A 20070-nucleotide genomic window follows, 5' to 3' on the forward strand; every position below is an offset into this window, starting at 1 on the left:
TCAAGTAGACTCTATGTGGAACATGGTCTAAAGGCTTATTAAGCATACTCTCTTCTGCAGTGAATTTGCATGTAATTCACATCTCACCACACCTCATCCATCCTGTTTAGACCAGTGATCTCCACTTCAGTATGAAGTGGTGTTTCTTTGCATTCAGCCACATTGCCAGATCATCAGAAAACAAAACATTGATTATGTTCTTGTACAATTTGGGTTCTGTAGTGCAAAGCAATTTCAGATTCTCCAAATCTTTATATTATGCTAATATCATCTATCATACTATCAGTCACAAAAGTGGTTATCAGCCTGATAACTCAACCCAGGGTTTCACCAGTTTAGCTACAAGCTTTTACAAGATTTAATATTAAAATAAAGTAATTAAACACACAATACATCTAAATATACCTGTGTAACTATGGAAATCAAAGCATCGGTGTATGAGTGTGTGTGATAAGAAAATCAATAGACAGTATATAGGCCTATATTATTAAAACAGCTAAATTATGTGCGTGTATTTTAATTGCTTTTAGTAGCCAGCATTATATAAAATGTTGTATAAATAAACTATTTATTCAAAGCTAGAAAGGAAAGCTGAAAATAAGTGGCCATTTATTAAACTCAATAATCTCTATTATTACAATACAGGGAGATCTGGCTATAGTCAAAATTGTGGATTTAGTTAAACGAATGCGTAAATGAAGATATACCCATGATGTACAAGTCTAACTCAAGCCCTATTCTTTTATTTACTCAGAAAGTGTTAAATTGTGTCAGCACATTAAAGAAATATAAAAAGGAAAATATAAATATATTTATGAAATATAAAAGGAAAATCCAAACTGGTAATTGGGTTTAGATATAGAAATGATATGAACAATAATAACAATATTAGATGCAATAGTTTAGGATTATACCACTATATTACAGCTTATTGAAAAGCTTTAAAATTATCTGAAAATGCATAAGAGCAGATGAAAGTTGCCCCTAACCTACAGTGCTACAGTCCTATTGATTTCTTTTCTTTCTTTTTTTTTGATATTTTCTTTTTTTGATATTTGTTGATATGTGTCAGATCATCAAAAAAAATTTAATATGAGCCAAAGATTACCCGAGTAAATGCAAAGTGCAGTTATTAAATGATTTAATTTAAGAGAAAAAGCTATTTAAACCTACATGGACTTATGTAAAAAAGATAGCTATTCTTTAAACCTATAAACTGTTTGTGCCTTACTTGGAAGCAAGAATTACAATCAAGCATTTGCAATAACTGACAATGTCTTTCAGATCACTGGAATTTTGGCCCACTTTTCTTTGCAAAATTCAGCTACACTGGAAGGTTTTGAAGCATGTATGGCCTGTTTAAAGTCATACCAAACCATCTCAGATGGATTTAACCTTTGACTAGGCCACTAGAAAGCCTCGACTTTGTTTTTTATTTTTATTTTTTGTTTGTGTTTTATTTTGATCCATGATTCCATAAATTGGGGTACTTAATCCAGACCTTGAAGCAGGCCTTGCCCATCATACTACCACCACCATGTTTGACTGTTGGTATGATGTTCTTTTTATGAAACATTGTGTTTAATTTATTCCAATTGTTGTTATAATAATAATAATAATAATAATAATAATAATGATAATGGATTGCATTTATATAGCGTCTAATGGAATGCAAACCTTCCCAAGAGTTAAACTTTTGTCCCATTTATCCACAGAATATTTTCCCCAAAGTCTTGGGGTTCATTGAGGTATTTTTTGGGGGAAATGTGAGACAATTCTTTTTGATCAACTGTGGTTTTCTCAGGATGCCAATTTTTATCTAGTCTCTTTCATATTGTTGAATCATATCAGTCTTGCAAGTGAGGCTTGCGGTTCTTAATGCAGTTAATCATAGTTAATTCAATATTTAACATTAAGTAATTGTGTTACATAGAGCCAGGTAGGTGGATAACTACCTGGCTCTATGTGTATAAAAAATAAAATGATTGTTTCTAATCTGCATTTTGTAACTTGTACTCGGGACATTTTTGTGTATTAAACATATTAAAAACGTTTTTGAAATGTGTAAGCGTGAAAAAAATTCAAAATAGTAGTAGTAGTAGTAATAATAATAATAATAATAATAATAATAATAATCAACAGCACTGCATATTTCACTGCATATTTATCTTGAGCAGGTTAGCAGGTCGCTGTAAATTTTCAAGTCTAAATGTAGTGTTGGAAAATAAATGTCACATACAAGAGAGCAGAGTGATTACCTGTCGCAGTACTGAATGACCAAGAGTAATGGAGCCATTACTGGGGTCTTTAATTCTATTTTGTCTGAAATTTATGCAACTGGGGTTATCCTAATTGTCTTATTACATACATGCAAATTTCAGTCTGTTGCAAAGAGAGTAGTTAAATAAATAAATTAAATTAATAAATTAAAATAATTAAATTAACTGTAATCACTAAATTAGAATGGATCATCTGTCATTTATGACTTATGCAATATACAATGTAGTCTGAAAGGAGAATTTTAAATAAAGACTCAATAGCTAGACATGCTGGTTTAGATATCCATAACACCAGTGATGACTGTGGGTTTTGCATATGACATAAACTAACACCCTCTTTCTCTTTTTCTTTATTTCTCGTGTTTCCTACTCAGGTGTCCAGTTGAATTTACTGGTGATCGCTGCCAAAACTATGTAATGGCCAGCTTTTACAGTATGTCTATTTCCTCTCATCTTCTTGGCTTGCAACTTGACTAACAGTTAACCTCTTTATTTCTTCTTATATTTTTCATTAATGCAGTGTTTCTCCATTTAAGTGTTTTCTTTAAAGCTGTATTTATATTTATTTATTATGTATATTTATATGCATTCAGAAATTGAGTGTTTCAATCCATACAACCACTTTTCTTAAATACAGCCTTTTACATGCTCACAAAAATGAAATGGTGGATTATCATACTTGAATATTAGAACATATTTAACTGAGTCTAAAAGGCGATGCAACAATACAATACTCAACAATACTCAAATGGCTCAAAGCATACTAAGAAAAAAAATCCCTGCTCTGTTACAGTACGAATACTAGCCTGGACTGTCAACACATGGAGGGTTGGATCCATGACACTGACACCAAAATGTCAAAAGGTTCAGCAGAAATTTACATTCTGATGAACAAATCTCTGCTCTGTGGACACATTTGGTGTACTCAAACATATTCTCCATAGTCAATCCACTTTATGGTTGCACATTATGGGTAGTGCATTCTGTGATAGTTTTCCAATTCAGGTCTACTGTACAGAGTGATTGCCTTATATAGCGTTTTGAGTGCTCTGGGAGAATAGAAAAAATTATATACTGTAAGAGTCATTCCATTTACTATTTAACATTTAACTGTCTTGGTCACTGTAACTGTTAGTTACCGAAGCTTTTTGTTTGGTGTTTTCGTCCACAGAACTGCTGCAAACTTGTTTCTTACTTTTATATTACATTGTCTTTTATGCCACAATGATCAAAAGGCACAACTTTTATATTAAGGTAAATTTTCAGTTTCTGGTTTCCCTTTTCATCATGTAAGTCTGATAATGGAACAAGCAGATGCTTTAGTGTGCTAACTTCTATTGCAAATCTTTATCCAAATTGAAAATAAGACAGTCAACATTTATACAGTATCAGCATTTGAAAGATGAATTCACACATCATTTATCATACATTTGCATTAGAAATAGTAGTACAGTGAAAATAAGATATACCCACAAAACAGAAATTTTACATTTTAAAGGGTATAACCTTTAAACAACTGCAATGAATTAAACAATCCATCCCATCCATTCACTTCCGCTTATCCTTTTCAGGGTCGCGGGGGGCGCTGGAGCCTATCCCAGCTGTCATAGGGCGAGAGGCAGGGTACACCCTGGAAAGGACGCCAGTTTGTCGCAGGGCCAACACACAGGGACAGACAACCATTCGCACTCACATTCACTCGCACATTCACACCTAGTGGCAATTTGGATTATCCAATTAACCTATCCCCACAAGTGAATTAAACAATATTTTACCAAAATAGCATAGAAGAAAAGCCAGAAAAACCACAAGGAGTGTGTTCATGGGGATTTTTGACAATTTTTCCAGAAGTGCATTTGTGAAGTCAGACACTGATGTCTCAGCTCTGATTAATACAAAAGGTGTTCCTCGGGTTAAGGTTAAGACACTGCAAACCAGTCAGGTATTTCCACACCAAACCCACTCTACCATGACGAACCTTTATGGACCTTTCTATGTGCGCTGGTGCCCAGTCATGTTCGAACAGAAATATTGATATACAGGGTGGGCCATTTATATGGATGCACCGTAATAACATGGGAATGGTTGGTGATATTAAAGTCCTGTTTGTGGCACATTAGTATATGTGAGGGGGCAAAATCCTCAAGATGGGTGGTGACCATGGTTGCCATTTAGAAGTCAGCCATCTTGGATACAACTTTTGTTTTTTTAATAGGAAGAGGGCCATGTGACACATCAAACTTATTGGTAATGTTACAAGAAAAACAATGGTGTGCTTGGTTTCAATGTAACTTTATTCTTGCATGAGTTATTTAAAAGTTTCTGACCACTTATAAAATGTGTTCAATGTGCTGCCCATTGTGTTGGATTGTCAATGCAACCCTCTTCTCCCACTCTTGACACACTGATAGCTACACCACAAGAGCAATGCCAGCACAGGCATCCAGTATCCGTAGTTTCAGGTGCTGCACATCTCGTATCTTCACACCATAGACAATTGCCTTCAGATGACCCCAAAGATAAAAGTCTAAGGGGGTCAGATCGGGAGACTTTGGGGGCCATTCAACTGGCCCACGACGAACAATCCACTTTCCAGGAAACTGTTCATCTAGGAATGCTCGGAACTGGCACCCATAATGTTGTGGTGCACCATCTTGCTGGAAAAACTCAGGGAACGTGCCAGCTTCAGTGCATAAAGAGGGAAACACATCATCATGTAGCAATTTTAAATATCCAGTGGCCTTGAGGTTACCATTGATGAAGAATGGACCCATTATCGTTGTACCCCATATACCACATCAAACCATCACTTTTGTTGTTCCAAGAGTCTTGGAGGGATCCATCCAATGTGGGTTAGTGTCAGTGTTCAGTTTGTTAACTTCACCATTCACATAAAAGTTTGCCTCATCACTGAACAAAATCTTCTGCGTGAACCGAGGGTCTGTTCCAATTTCTTTTTTTGACCATTCTGCAAATTCTGTGCGCCGATCTGGGTCATCCTCGTTGAGATGCTGCAGTAGCTGGAGTTTGTAAGGGTGCCATTTGTGAGTAGCTAATATCCGCCGAAGGGATGTTCGACTAATGCCACTCTCCAGTGACATGCGGCGAGTGCTACGCTGTGGGCTCTTGCTGAATGAAGCTAGGACAGCCACTGATGTTTCTTCATTAGTGACAGTTTTCTTGCGTCCACATTTTGGCAAATCCAACACTTAACCAGTTTCACAAAACTTTAGCAGTTTGCTAACTGTAGCATGGGAGATGGGTGGTCTCGTAGGGTGTCTTGCATTGAAATCTGCTGCAATGACCCGGTTACTGCGTTCACCAGATATCAACACAATTTTGATCCGCTCCTCACGTGTTAACCTCTTTGACATGTCAATGACTGTGAACAAAGAGAAACTTGTAAATAATTCATGAAATAATAAAGTTACATTGAAACCAAGCACACCATTGTTTTTCTTGTGACATTACCAATAAGTTTGATGTGTCACATGGCCCTCTTCCTATTGAAAAAACAAAAGTTGTATCCAAGATGGCCGACTTCTAAATGGCCACCATGGTCACCACCCATCTTGACATAATGTGCCACAAACAGGACTTTAATATCACCAACCATTCCCATGTTATTACGGTGTATCCATATAAATGGCCCACCCTGTACACTCTGGGTTCCTTCCACTGGAACTAAGGGGCTATTACATTCAGTTCTTTTTAATTCTTTTGGCGGCAAAGAAAGACTGGACCCAGGGTGGTCTAAACTCAAAAAATGATCTTTATTTTATATTTCCATTTCATACATTTCCTGTTTTTCAGTCTGGCTGAGCACTTAGTTTGTGAGTCAAAAGTGGCTTTGCTTTACAAGCCTTTATTACTAAAATACATAAAACAATATAGTCAGAAAATAAGCACTAAGAATACATGTTTATTCCTTAACAGGGCCAAGCCCAACTCCTGAAAAACAACCCCACACCATACTCCTCCTTCCACCAAGCTTCACACTTAGCAGAGTGCAGTTAGACAAGTACCTTTCTAAGCTCCATAGACTACCATGATCTGGATGACTGAGAACCTACACAGACACTTAAACGAGTACCAACTGCCGCAACTGCCAAACCCAGACACCTAAGCCTTTATCACTGCATCTAATGGTTTGCATTGCACTTGGTGATGTAAGGCTTGCATATAACTTCCCAGCCATGGAAACCTATTCCATGAAGCTCTATACGTCACTGTTCTCAAGCTATTCTGAAGGCCACATGAATTATGGAGGTCTATAGTGATTAACCCTGCAGAAAGTTGACAACCTCTATCATTTTGCGCCTCCTCTGACTGTGGAATATTTAGTAGGGAGTAAATTTCACACCTGGACTTGCTTTTGCACAAGTTGTATAATATCACTGTGTCATGCTGGAATTCACTGAGCTCCTGAAAACAACCCATTATTTAACAAATGTTTGTAGAAGCAGCCTGCATGTCTAGGTGCTTGATTTTATATATCTGAAGTTTTTTATCACAGAAGTTATTGGAACATCTGAATTCAATTATTTGAATTGGTGCGTTAAAACTTCTGGTAACATAGTGCACTTCATATATGGGCCATAAATACACGTGGTTATTATTAGGGGTTCCCCAGTTGAGTGAGTAACACACGCCAGTGTTATTTTGTCCAGCACAACATACACTGTGTGGTTAACAGTAATTTTATTTAGAAGTGCAGTTTTGGCCACACACTGCCAGCTGTCTCATACCCAGAGATAACCTTTTCTACTCTACTCTGCACTCAGTGGCTGTCCAGTCCCAGCTTCAGCTCTTCCTTCCAGGTCCTGGCGCTCTACTGAAATAGGGGAGGCATGACTAGATGATAGTTGCCAGTGTCCCCTGGCACTGTCCTCTGAACCCACTTCACCACCCCACTCCTGCAGCCAAGCCTCAGACCACACCCTACTACATGCTGATTGAGGCCACTGTAATAACATTGTAATAACATTGATACTAAAATCTACTACATAAACGATGTACATTTTTATTATGCCTTTTAAATTCTGAACTAATATAGTTGGCTGAAGTTTTTCTAAGTAACAGACCAGTGCATTTATTCTTAGCTTGCTCTGAATTTAAAGTGCAAAGATGTCTACAAACCAAAGTGCTTTGAGTGCTCAGATAGAGGAGAAAAGCACTACATAAGCATGATGCCATCTGATTTTGTTCCTGCTGGAAGTTCTATGCAACAGGAAGAGTATTATGTGAAATATATAAAAAATTCTAACTTACTAATTTTGGTATATCAGTACATCAAAAAAGGTTTGTGTCTTAAACGCAAGGTAAAGTTTGAACTTATCTTTTGTGCTTATCTTGGAAATGATAGGGCCCATGTCTCAGTAAGCAATCATCTCAAATTCAAATCTGGGTATAGAACTTCAGTCAAATGGCAAAAGGTGATAGGCTGTTCTGAATTTCATCCTTTTTTTGGTAATCTTTGGGCTGATGATCTTTAACCACTTCTCATTTGATTAACTTTGAGTATTCTGATATTGTCTGTTTTTGACATTCATTAGTTTAGGCTCATTTCTCTTTAGCTGATATAGACATTCTTATATGTGATCAAGGCTTTAACCAGGTATGAGGTCCCCATTAGTTAAGTTAAAACATTAAAGTATTAAAACATGTGGTTAAATACACAGGATTTAATACTCTGTCAACTGATCACCACTTGGTGGTGAGTTGGATCAGGTTGCCGGGGAGGACACTGGACAGACCTGGCGCGCCTAAACGTATAGTGAGGGTGTACTGGAAATGCCTAGCAGAGGCCCTGGTCCACGAGTTCTTCAACACACACCTCCGGCAGAGCTTCAACAGCATTCCTTGGGAGACTGGGGAAACTGAGTCCAAATGGATAATGTTCAGCATCTCCACTGCCAAAGCCGCTGCACTGAGCTGCAGCTGCAAGGTGGCTGGTGCCTGTCGTGGTGGTAACCCCTGAACCAAATGGTGGACACCAGAGATGAGGGGAGCCATCAAGCTGAAGAAGATGTTCTATCAGGCTTGGTTAGCCTGTGGGACTTCAGAGGCAACTGATAGGTACCAACAGGCCAAGCGGAACAGGGAGTGGCTGAAGCAAAAACTCAAAAAGACTTTTGAACTTCCTCAAAGAGATTCTGGCAAACCGTTACGTTACTCAGGAGGGGAAAGCGGTGTGCTACCGGCACTGTGTATAGTGTGGGTGGAGCACTGCTGACTTGTTGGGTGGTAGAAGGAATACTTAGGACCTCCTTAATCCCACTGGCATGTCTTCCGTTGAGGAAGCAGAGACGGGGGACAAACTGGATAACCCGCCAATCTCCAGGGGCGAGGTCACTGAGGCAGTTAAACAACTCCTTTGTGGCATAGCCACTGGGGTGGATGAGGTCCGCCCTGAGATCCTGAAGGCTCTGGATGTTGTAGGACTATCTGGGTTGACACGCCTCTACATTGTTGAGTGGAGATCAGGGGCAGTACCCCTGGATTGGCAGACCGGGATGGTGATTCCCATCTTTAAGAAAGGGGACCGGAGGGTGTGTTCCAACTGTAGGGAAATCCCACTCCTCAGCCTCCCTGGCAAGGTCTATGCCAGGGTGCTGGAAAGGAGAGTCCATCCGTTAGTCAAACCTGGGACACAGGAGGAACAATGCGGTTTTCGTCCTGGTCGTGCAACACTGGATCAGCACTTTATCCTCTCAAGGATACTTGAGGGTGCATGGGAGTTTGCCCAACCAGCTTAGTGTGGCCTCGGGGTGTCCTGTAGGAGGCGCTCCAGGAGTATGGGGTGTCTGGCCTACTGTTACGGGCCATTCGATACTTGTACAACCATTGCAAGAGCTTGGTCCGCATAGCCGGCAATAAGTCGGACTTGTTCCTTGTGTGTGATGGGCTCTGCCAAGACTGCCCTTTGTTGCCAATTCTGTTTGTAATTTTTATGGACTGAATTTCTGGGTGTAGCCAAGTGGCGGAAAGCTTTCACCTGGGTGGTCTCAGATTCTCATCTTTGCTTTTTGTGGATGATGTGGTTCTTTTGGCTTCATCGGGTGATGGCTTTGAGCGTGCTTTGGAATGGTTCGCAGCCAAGTGTGAAGCGGTGGGAATGAGAATCAGCAGAGGTCTGGGCTTCTCTTCTTGGGCTCAGTTTCTGAGTATTTAAATCTGATTGGCAAGCTGAATGCTGAATTTGTTCATTTTTTATGTTCTACATCCTGGTGACTCCAGTGACAGCATGGAAATACTTGCTCAGTAATAAGAACATAATGCCTGCTTACACTATGATGTGATGCATTTATGGTGGAGATTTAAAGTTGTAGTTGCAGGTCTTAAGTATCTAGGTAGCTCATTCCAAGTCTTTTCAAATGCATTTTTTTAAACAGGTTCAACATAAATGTTATCATTAGATGGTGAGCGAAGGGGTCTGTGCAGATGTCCGCTTGCCTGCTTCTTGTAATAACATGGACTACTCAGTCCATATATATACAAGTATACAGACAAATCAATACTTCTTTCAAGGTTCTTCATGTTGCAAGGTAAAAAAAAAAAAGATTATAAATAAAAACCAAGCAATTCCAAAATCTCCTGTGAGGAAGGACACTTCTTGGTGGCACAAGGGAGGGGGGGGGGGAAGCTCCCTTTGAACAGACAAAAATCTTTGTCAAAACAAATAGAGAGTGCAGCCATCCACAGTGAGCAGTGTGGCTGAGCTGAAAGTGAAGCAAGAAACACAGAAAGATGGCAAAAATGATGGGGGGGGAGCACTGTTAAATACATCTATTATTGTAGAAATAAGGTTATTTGTAGAATAAGTTATTAGTAGAAAGATTGAATACAATAACTTTTAGGTCTTCAAATCTGTGTTGGAGTGTATTATGTGTTGGTGTTATGTGTTATTCCTCAAGCTCTCTGCTTGGCTGTGAGATTCATCGTATTCTTTGTTGTATCAGTTTTGTTTGTATAGAAGTATCACATAGCATTCGGTCTGGAAAAATGTGAGAAAAATTAGAAAATACTTTAATAGTCCTTTATAGTTTTATAGCTGTTTCTTTCCTTTGCCTTTGTATTGATTCTGGATGATCTAATGCTAATATAAAACACATCTGCAACCCTGAGTTGCATAGGCACTTGAAGGATGGTTGGATTATTTCTCTGCTTATTCATTTACTGACTAAAAGTTTTGTAAGATCAGAGGTGGGAAAAGTAGAAACAGAAGTATAGATACTTGTGTTAAAATCTATTCTGCTTAAAGTTGAAGTAATGAATGATTTTCTTTTACTTAAGTTAAAATGAAAAAGTGTGGTCTCTTAAATATATTAAATGAATGTAATCTGCTTGAATCAGTTATGTAGAGCATGAGCACAGAAAAAGAGAAGAACAAAGAGAACTTAATTCTTCTAGGTAAATAAAAGGAGTAAAATAAATTTTGCCTCCACAATTAAACAGGAAAGCAGGTACTCTCAGGGTTAAAGTTAAATTCGACAGGTGGAGATCCTGTAGTGGCTTCACGTGGCTCAGTGTGGGTAAAAGAATCACAACTAATAATAATTTCTATTGTGAGTGTAACCCATCTGTATGTTACGCCTGTCTATGCGTTGTGTTCTGGCATGAAAGTAAGAGGCAGGAGACAGCACTGGGTCTTTGGCTTTTTACTGCACATCTGCAACACAGAAATATAGGCCTGAGCTGTGTGTGTCGCGTCTGCCAAATGTAATTCAGTTCAATCATTCTTTCACACAAGGTCACTGTTTTTAATAAATATATTGCCTGATAGAGTAGGCTTTTTGTTTTAATGAAGCGTTAAGGTCCTTTCAGGAGCTGTGACCGGGGCACACATGCACGCGCCTACGTCATATGCAGCGCACACACACAAGAACACACACAGACTCAGACCACACAGGCAGGAGATTAAAATGCAAAAGGTTTTTTGGGTGAAATTCACAAGTATTTAACTGTTCTGTCCTCACTAGATGTGGGCGTGATTTAGCTTATCTCTCCTTTCTCTTTTCTTTTTGTAAAACTAAATAAACACAAAACAGATAATTACCTTCTCATTCACTGAGCATACATAATGTACTAATTGAAACTTGGTTTTCATGACAACCAGCAAAAATATAAATCTTAAGGTTGCCTAAATTAAACATAAACATCACCTTCAGTTAACTAGCATTATTGAACATAGCAAGTTAGCAAACACATGCTAATATACAGTCGCTAGCACACAAGTAGCTTTACAAATGAGTAATGACCACACAGCTGAAATAGTAACTCGGTATACTCACATTACACATGCATCACAAATCAGATAGTTGAGGTTATAGTATGTAATGGAAACTTAAAGGCATGCGTGGGCAAAGGTTTCACCTCCACTGAGCACTTGTAGCAAACTAGCTGGGCATAACAACTTCCCAAGTACCAACTGTGGCCACAAGAGGGAGCCAAATCATACAAACAAAAGCATATTACCACATTAAAGTTATACCAACACACTCCCTGCCTGGTATAAATTATTTTATACCACTACTTCTTTTACTTTACTGTTTAGTTTTCTGTATACCTCAGTCTTTCTTTATAGTTTCCTTGGGGAACAGAAGGATGAGCTGAGAAACTGGACATAGGTAAATCCGTGGAGCACCTTGTTTCACAACCCTAACCTCCACCTTTCTGATTTTATTATCTTGACTAGGGATGTTCTTAACAATGAGACCGATAGGCCATTCATTTCGCTTGGTTGGTCATCCTTCAGTAAGACAATGTCTCCGACTTGCATGTCCCTTTTGTCATTGATCCACTTCTTTCTGGACTGCAGTGTTGTCAAATATTCTTGTCGCCATCGTTTCCAAAAGATGTCGGCTAGACATTGGACATGTCGCCACTGTTTCCTGTATAGGTCTTTCAAGTCAAACACCCCTTCGGGAGCAGACACAACGTTTGCCTTCTGAGTAAGAAGCATTGCTGGTGTCAACACTGTTGGTGACTCTGGATCTGTACTCACCGGAAGCAATGGATGAGCATTCATAATTGCCATCACTTCTGCCATCAAGGTGACAAGGACTTCATGAGAAAGATGGGTAGGCCCCGACTGCAGCAGCATGGCATCTAAGATCCGACGAGCGACACCAATCATTCTTTCCCATGGGCCTCCCATATGGGATGAGTGTGGTGCATTAAAGGTCCATGAGCACCCTTCATTACTAAGGTAATTTTGGACCTCTGAGTCATCTGTAAAGATGCTTAACTCTATACAGGCACAGACGACGTTGGTTCCACGGTCAGACCTGAGAACCTTGGAAGGTCCTCGTATGGCAAAAAACCTTCTTAAGGCGTTAATAAAGCTTGAGATTCAATCACCAATTCAATCACCTCTATATGCACTGTTCGTGTTCATAGGCACGTAAACAACACTGCCCATCGCTTGTTTTCTGCTGTGCCTCCTCTCGTTCGTCGTGACACTACACTCCATGGTCCAAAGACATCTAGACCAACTCTGGTGAACGGTTCTATGGAAAGCCTATCCTCAGGCAAGTCAGACATCTTTTGCTCTTGAGGCTTTCTTCTGAGTTTGCGGCATATGACACATCCATAGATCAAGCTAGAAACCAGCTTTCTTGCTCCAATTATCCACAAACCGGCTGAGCGAAGTGCCCCCTCAGTTAAGTGGCGACCTTGGTGGGCAACTTCCTGGTGATGATGTCTCACTAACAAAGTTGTCACATCGTGTCTCTTGGGGAGTATGACTGGGTGTTTTTCATCATATGGAAGGTCAGCTGAAGAGAGCCGTTCACCTACTCTAAGCACTCCATCCTGACTGATAAAGGGGTTCAACCTCCACAGAGGACTTGCTTTGGAAATTTGTTTCCCTCTCTCCAATTGTTTCACTTCTTCCGTGAATGCTAACTGTTGAACACTCCAGATCACTCTAAATTTTGCCTGTGTTTGTGGATTTTGTGGGACTTGTTTTGAAAGCCTGGACCTGTATCTTACCACGCTGATGAGCTTCGCCATTCCATTTATCAGAGTTTTCCATGAGGAGAACCATTCAAATCTCTGTGGACTGAGAGGTCTATCAGTAGCCTTAGTTGTCAGGGTGCTGACTTCTGGGCGAATCTCTGCATCGTGCTGTGGTTCAACAAGGTCAAACTTACTTAATGTCACTGATGGGGATACCTGTTGTTGGGCCTGCTTTAGGAACTGAGGACCAGTGAACCAGCTTGTTTTGTACAGGAGACTTGCTGCAATCGGCCTTGTTGCGATGTCAGCTGAGTTTTTCTCTGTTGCAACATAATTCCACTGTGTGCATGTAGTGGACTTCATAATTCTGGAGACTCTGTTGGACACATGGATGTAAAACCTTTGCGAAGCATTATAGATGTAGCCTAGCACAATCTTGCTGTCTGTGTAATACCGGGGTCATACAAGCAGTTGACTGTAGAGAGTATGCCTCACTTAGGGGTGGCTGTAGCTCAGGTGGTAGAGCAGGTCATCTACTGATCGGAAGGTTGGTGGTTCGATTCCTGACTTCCCCTAGTCTGCATGCAAATATCCTTGGGCAAGATATTAACCCCAAATTGCTCTCCGATGCATCCATTGGAGTATGAATGTGTGTGAATGTTACTTAGAAAGCACTTAGATCAATGTGCTTGTGCACATTGGGTGAATGCACAAGTTGTGTAAAGCCCTTTGAGTGCTCAGAAGAGTAGAAAAGCGCTATATAAGAACCAGTCCATTTAGTGAAGGGTCTTTCTTCCTTGGAAACTTGGAAGGTGAAAGAATCTGATTCAAGACTCCAGCTCTGTCCAAGGCTACGCTGAACAGGAAGAGGATCTGTCCCTAGGTCTAGGTTTTTCAGGTCCTTGGCCAGATCATCAGCTGGAAATGCATCCATTACCTTGCTACTGTTTAAGGCAATTTTGTGTAGCCATAAATTGGACTCAGCTAACATCTTCTGTGTTCTTTGAAGAAGACTGATGGCTTCTGTTTCTGTAGGGAGTGAAGTCAGACCGTCGTTGACATAAAAGTTTCTGGTAACAAACTCCCTTGCATCTTTGCCGTGCTCTGCCTCTCCTGCTTGAGCTGCTTTTCTCAGCCCATAGATCGCCACAGCTGGTGAGGGGTATTTCCAAACACATGCACTGTCATGCGGAACTCTGTCACATCTTTTGTGAGGTCATTGTCTCGGTACCAGAGAAAACGTAGGTAGTTCCAGTGATCTTCCCTTACAGTAAAGCAGTAGAACATCTGTTCCACATCTGCAGTTATTGCTATAAGCTCTTTTCGAAACCGCAGTAGCACTCCAACCAAAGTGTTGTTCAAGTCTGGACCACTTAAAAGGACATCATTCAACGACACCCCCTCGTGTTTGGCGCTCGAGTCAAAAACTACCCGTATTTGTCCAGGCTTTTGCGGATGGTATGCTCCAAACAATGGAAGATACCAGCACTCTTCCTCAGGCTTCAAAGCCGGTGCTAACTCTGCTTGCTGACTGTCAAACATCTTCTGCATGAACTTAACAAAGTGATCTCTCATGTCTGCCTTCCTGTCAAGACTCTGCTTGAGAGTGTGCAGTCGTTTAAGAGCCTGCTGGCGGTTGTTTGGCAGTCGCTGCCTATGTGTTACAAAGGGCAGAGGCGCGACCCAACACGTGACTGTTGCCTAAGAGCCAGATGCTGACTCCATAAGGATGAAGCACAATCACAAAAAAACAAGATTCCAAATAGTGTAACTGTACAAAACCAAACACAGTATTTGTAACTAAGACCTAATGTTATTCAGGATGAGAATTGAGCAGATTAAATGTCCAAGCTCATTCAGAAAGTCCCACACAAGTTAGGAAAAGTAACCAACTTGGAACAAGGGGAATTACAAAGAGCTCCCCATGGTGATCGAGATGACGTCGATGCTTGATGCACCAATGTAACCCATCTGTATGTTACGTCTGTCTAGGCATTGTGTTCTGGCGTGAAAGTAAGAGACAGGAGACAGCACTGGGTCTTTGGCTTTTTACTGCACATCTGCAACACAGAAATAAAGGCCTGAGCTCTGTGTGTCGCGTCTGCCAGGACACCTCTCCTCCGGCCATGCTGAAAGGAGCGGTGACCGGGGCACACATGCACGCGCCTACGTCATACGTAGCGCGCACACACACGAACACACACAGACTCAGATCACACAGGCAGGAGATTAAAATGCAAAATTAAATATTTAATTTAAAAAAAGCTGTTTGGGGTGAAATTCACAAGTATTTAACACATATGTTACATGAGCCTCAATAGATTTTCTTTGTACACTGGCTGTGATCAGCTGACCTGTTCTGTTGCTGCGGCTCTGAGATTTTGTTAATATTTGTAGATTTACACATTTGAATTCAAGAAGATGTAAGCAGATGTTTCATGAATTGTTTTGGCTGATTTCCAACGCCAAGTTTATCAAATGTCACTGAGTAGTCCTTACCTTTAATTGTGACCTCTCTTCTACCTCTATTGGCCTATATTTCTTATCATTCTCCATTGCTGTGTGACGTTTGCTCTCACTCTTTCCTCTACCTGGGAAACACAAGTGGACACAGTGTGCAGGCTGAACACAAACAGTTTGTGTGTCTGCTGATACTTGTTAACTGAAACATTGCCTTTTAATTTACCTGCTATATTACTCCTTTTACGCTCGCTCCTCTTCTGTAGGTCTAGCTAGATTCTGAAGTATCACAAATACATCTTATGTACATTGACACTCGTTTTGATGTGGCAAAACTCCCCAAAACAAACATACAATAAGTCATGCATAAATTACATGTTTTTGCCTTTTCCGTCACTTTATATGTAATAATCCCTGGTGAAACACCGTTAGGATAGTCCTTTGTGTATAGGAATGGGTATCGTCTAGGTTTTATCAGATACTGATGCCACACCGGTACTTGGTGGTGGTGCCAGTGCTTAAACGGTGCTCAAACTAGTGCTTAAAGAATGGAAAACACAAACTTTGTCCAAAAACCTCTCATGTTTCGCTGTTTTTTTGTAAAAAGATAACAATGTTAGCCTTTTCTGCAGCTATAGGGCATATATGGTATCACTCTTGGCTGGAAGCAGTGCTTAGCCCTCCTCTTGTGTTAGCTTTCTGTTATCATCTCTTGTGTTAACGGGTCAGTTTTGACCCGTGAATTAAATCAGTTATAAAATACACTAAAAACAATAAGTGATCATCCAATTTGTTTCTCATCTCTTGGTTATCTTGTTAGGCTTCCTTATCCATGAAAATGTTGGTTTTAATACTTTTGGTGTGGGCCTGTGGGTCTTTTTTTGTCACTATACCCCTCGATTTCGATTAAAAAAAATTGTAAAATTAACCTCAAGAGAATCATATTAATAAATAAAAGGTTTTTGTGTTACCTGACTATTACTGAGGGGTATAGGACACATCTCTTAAATAAATCTGTTTTATTGATTTTTTTCATTTTAAGATTAATTACTAAAATGACATCTATGGTGTTACGGGTCAATTTCGACCCATAGATATTTACATCAAGAAAAGACAAAAAAAATTGTTGTTTTTTAGCAGTAGACCTTTAATATAAACTGAAAAAAAAGAAAAAGTCCACTCCTCCTTTCTTTTGGTTATAATCGTGGGTAATTGTGGGCTTTTTATCACTTCCCAATGATACAGCTACATCTTTGTGAAGTTTCCTTTGTGAAGTTCTTGTCCGAGGTCATATCTGGTAAAAAATAAAATATTACAGCTGATATTGTGATCCTGCAGTCCAGTGGTCATATCGAGGACCACACATTTTCATTGTTTCTTCTCAGGGGTGCCACTCACAGCTTTGACTGTGAAAATCTGTACATTCTAGCCATAGTTGGTTTTTGCATCACAGGCTTCCCAGATTTTTCTGCCGTATTTTCCTGGCTTACTGGGTATGTATTGCTGGTAGGGGCATTTTCCCTACCAGAAAATGGATGAACAGTGGATGAACAGTGGATGAACGACAAGACGTTCATCCACTGTTACCTCTGGCCCTGGGATGAACATCAGGGGAAGAAGCTGCACCCATCTCTCCCAGACATCCCTGATGGGAGCAAGCTTGTCAGACCTCGGTCTGGTCTCTCTGTTGTCAAATCTGAGGACTCCTGAATCAAAATGATATCAAATGTGTGAAGTGACATCGTTGCCCAGAAAATGATCAGATGTGTCTGTGTCTTCTGGATGATAGTCCACATTGTCTTCCTCCTAGAAACCTGCCCCTCTGAATCGCTATGCTGCTCTGTGTCCTCTCCTTCATTTTCACCAAAAATATGGTCCAGAACTTGGCTCACTGTGAATCTTCTTCTCATTTTTGTATGCTGCAAATTGTAAATGTGCACTCTGGAAGTCAAATGGCCACTCAAATGAGTGAATTCACCTCACATGTCTTGACATGTCCCGTCTTTATTTTGTTTTGTTTTTGTGCAGGTATACTGCAAAAAACACGCAAAATAAGAATCCCCTGAAGCTCATATGATTAGGAGAGGAGCTTGCTGTCAATGTTTTAGCTGACAGTGCACTTATGATTTCAGTTTTGGCTTTAATTATTGCTTTATACTCATAATATTATACCTGGGTCGAAACCGACCCTAACAACACAAATGTCATAATTTTAACTAGGGCATTTTATAATTGTGTGAAAATATTTTTTTTTGTTTTATTTTGTAGAAATAGATGTTCCAGACAAAGTCAAAAAGCCTTGATACAATAAACAAATGTTTGTGATTTGTTTTATGCATTTGAAATTTAAAATGGGTCGGTGACGACCTTAACACGAGAGGAGGGTTAAACAATGGAAAAAACACAAATTTTGTCCAAAGACCTCTAATGTTTAGCTGTTTTCCACTTTTTCTTTGGTCATTTTAGCTTTTTTGGCCAGGGTGAAGGGAGTATCTGCCATCAAACAAGAAGACAGCTGCATGTAACTACGACGGTGTTTGCTAGGTCACCTTACATGCATTAATTTAATAACGTGGTTAGCCTACTCAACGTAAATTACACACGAACAACATTAAGCCACATTAAGAGAAGAACGGCTGCTGCTACTATTATCATCTGCCATCATTTCTGCTACACTGGCAGGGCTAGGGGCCAGGACTCTCCTCTTCGGGTTCTTGGGGGATGTTGCTAACTCCAGGTCCGATAACAGGCACCACAGCTGCAGTAGATGTGCTTGGTGTGAGGTCTTGCAGCAAGCTATCAAATACTGCGCATTTCTTGGCTTTTAAAAAAACGCTATGCGTCACCAGGTGTTTCATCAGATTCCTCCTTTGCACAGTATCACCTTAAAGCACTTGTTGCAGACTGCTGAGTTTGCATCTTTTGCTGTGAAGTACAGCCAGACTTTTGACCGCTTCGTCTTGGGCGTTTTTAATCTGTAGCTCTGCTGTAAAATAACATACCTACCTGGGCCCACCAAATATCCTTGGAAAGGTAAAATGATTGGCTAGAATCCAAAGTGTATGACATCTCAAGAAAAAAAAGCACCGAAATAAAGCACCGAAATGTGCGCTGCTTTTCGGTCTGATTACTACCGTTTATTCAGAACTGGTGCCATAATGGCACCAGATACCGGTACACATCCCTATTTGTGTATTAACTGTTTAGTTTCAAACCACTTTGATATTTGAAGGTATGCAGTGATGTGAAATGAAGTATTTGTACTTTGTTATTTGTCACCTCTACAACTGATTTAAATTAGATTAATTTTGGACAAAAAAAAAAAAAAAAAAAAGAATTATAAGCTTATGGGAATCAAAGAGCATAATACACCTGCCACTGCCTTTCCCCCTCTAATAATTACATTTCAGTTAGATTAAAGACACAGATTTATCTCTCTTCAAATCTTTGCATGTGGACTGTGGTTGCTAGAAATATAAAAACTGTATTACAGAGTTGTTTTAAAAAATTGTTTGGGTTTAGGGCTGACAGAGTCTTTGTGTGTGTTTGTGGTTGACTGTGTGTGTTTAGATATAATGTTTTAAAGAATGGTTGTCCTTTTTTTTCAGAAGCTGAGGAGCTGTATCAGAAACGTATTTTAACAATAACTGGAATCTGCATTGCGCTCCTAGTCGTTGGAATCATGTGTGTGGTTGCCTACTGCAAAACCAAGTAATGTCATTAATGCCATTTTTTGTTTTTCATTGTATAATATGTAGGTACTGTCCCTGATTTTATTATAGTTTCATATTGTACCGCCAAACTCAGGGTGCAGTTTCTCTTTTGCAGTTGTGGTTGAATAATTGAATGCAAAATGTATAAAAAAGAAGGGGCATCAATAAAAGAAAGTATTCAGATCAAAGAATAAAAAAAGATGTTAAGATGAAATACTCTGAAGTATTTTAATTAGTAGATGCTCAATTGTACAATTTTAATTGTGCAGTAGACCACCTTGGCTCAAACATTAGTATAGACTATTAGTTTTACAATTTTTATAATTGAAAATGTATGTTTGTTTAATATCCAATTGGAAGCATGATATGATGTGTCTTTTATTGTGATTTAGCTACAAAAGTCTGTTACATTCATCCATGGCACTTCTTCACACAGTGAAACCATTATAACATTTCTAAAGTTACCTATAAAGCTGGACATCATCCATAGATCAATGATCAGAGATACGGTAAAACCAAGTGGGCTGAGAGAATTTTGAGGAATTTGTGTTGCTAGTGGACAATACAACCATATTCATTGTACTGTTGTACAATGTTGTTATAAACATAAATTACTTTTGCTAGCATCAACTATGAATTACTTTTACTATCTTTTT

General features: G+C 39.6%; 1 protein-coding gene across 3 annotated transcripts in view; it reads left to right on the forward strand.

Moving 5' to 3' along the window:
- The window catches only part of nrg1 (neuregulin 1), a 59268-nt gene that overhangs the window by 10476 nt on the left and 28722 nt on the right, over positions 1 to 20070 (forward strand). For 2 of the 3 annotated variants that reach the window (XM_085167609.1, XM_085167610.1), the window contains one exon: positions 19310 to 19412. In XM_085167609.1, the coding sequence (XP_085023735.1) occupies positions 19310 to 19412 (103 nt within the window). Of the gene's footprint in view, positions 1 to 2653; positions 2713 to 19309; positions 19413 to 20070 lie in introns of all 3 variants that reach the window. The other variant, XM_085167611.1, reaches the window with a different exon arrangement.

This window comes from Neolamprologus multifasciatus, chromosome 7 (genome assembly GCF_963576455.1).
Source record: "Neolamprologus multifasciatus chromosome 7, fNeoMul1.2, whole genome shotgun sequence".
In the NCBI taxonomy this organism is placed as follows: domain Eukaryota; kingdom Metazoa; phylum Chordata; class Actinopteri; order Cichliformes; family Cichlidae; genus Neolamprologus; species Neolamprologus multifasciatus.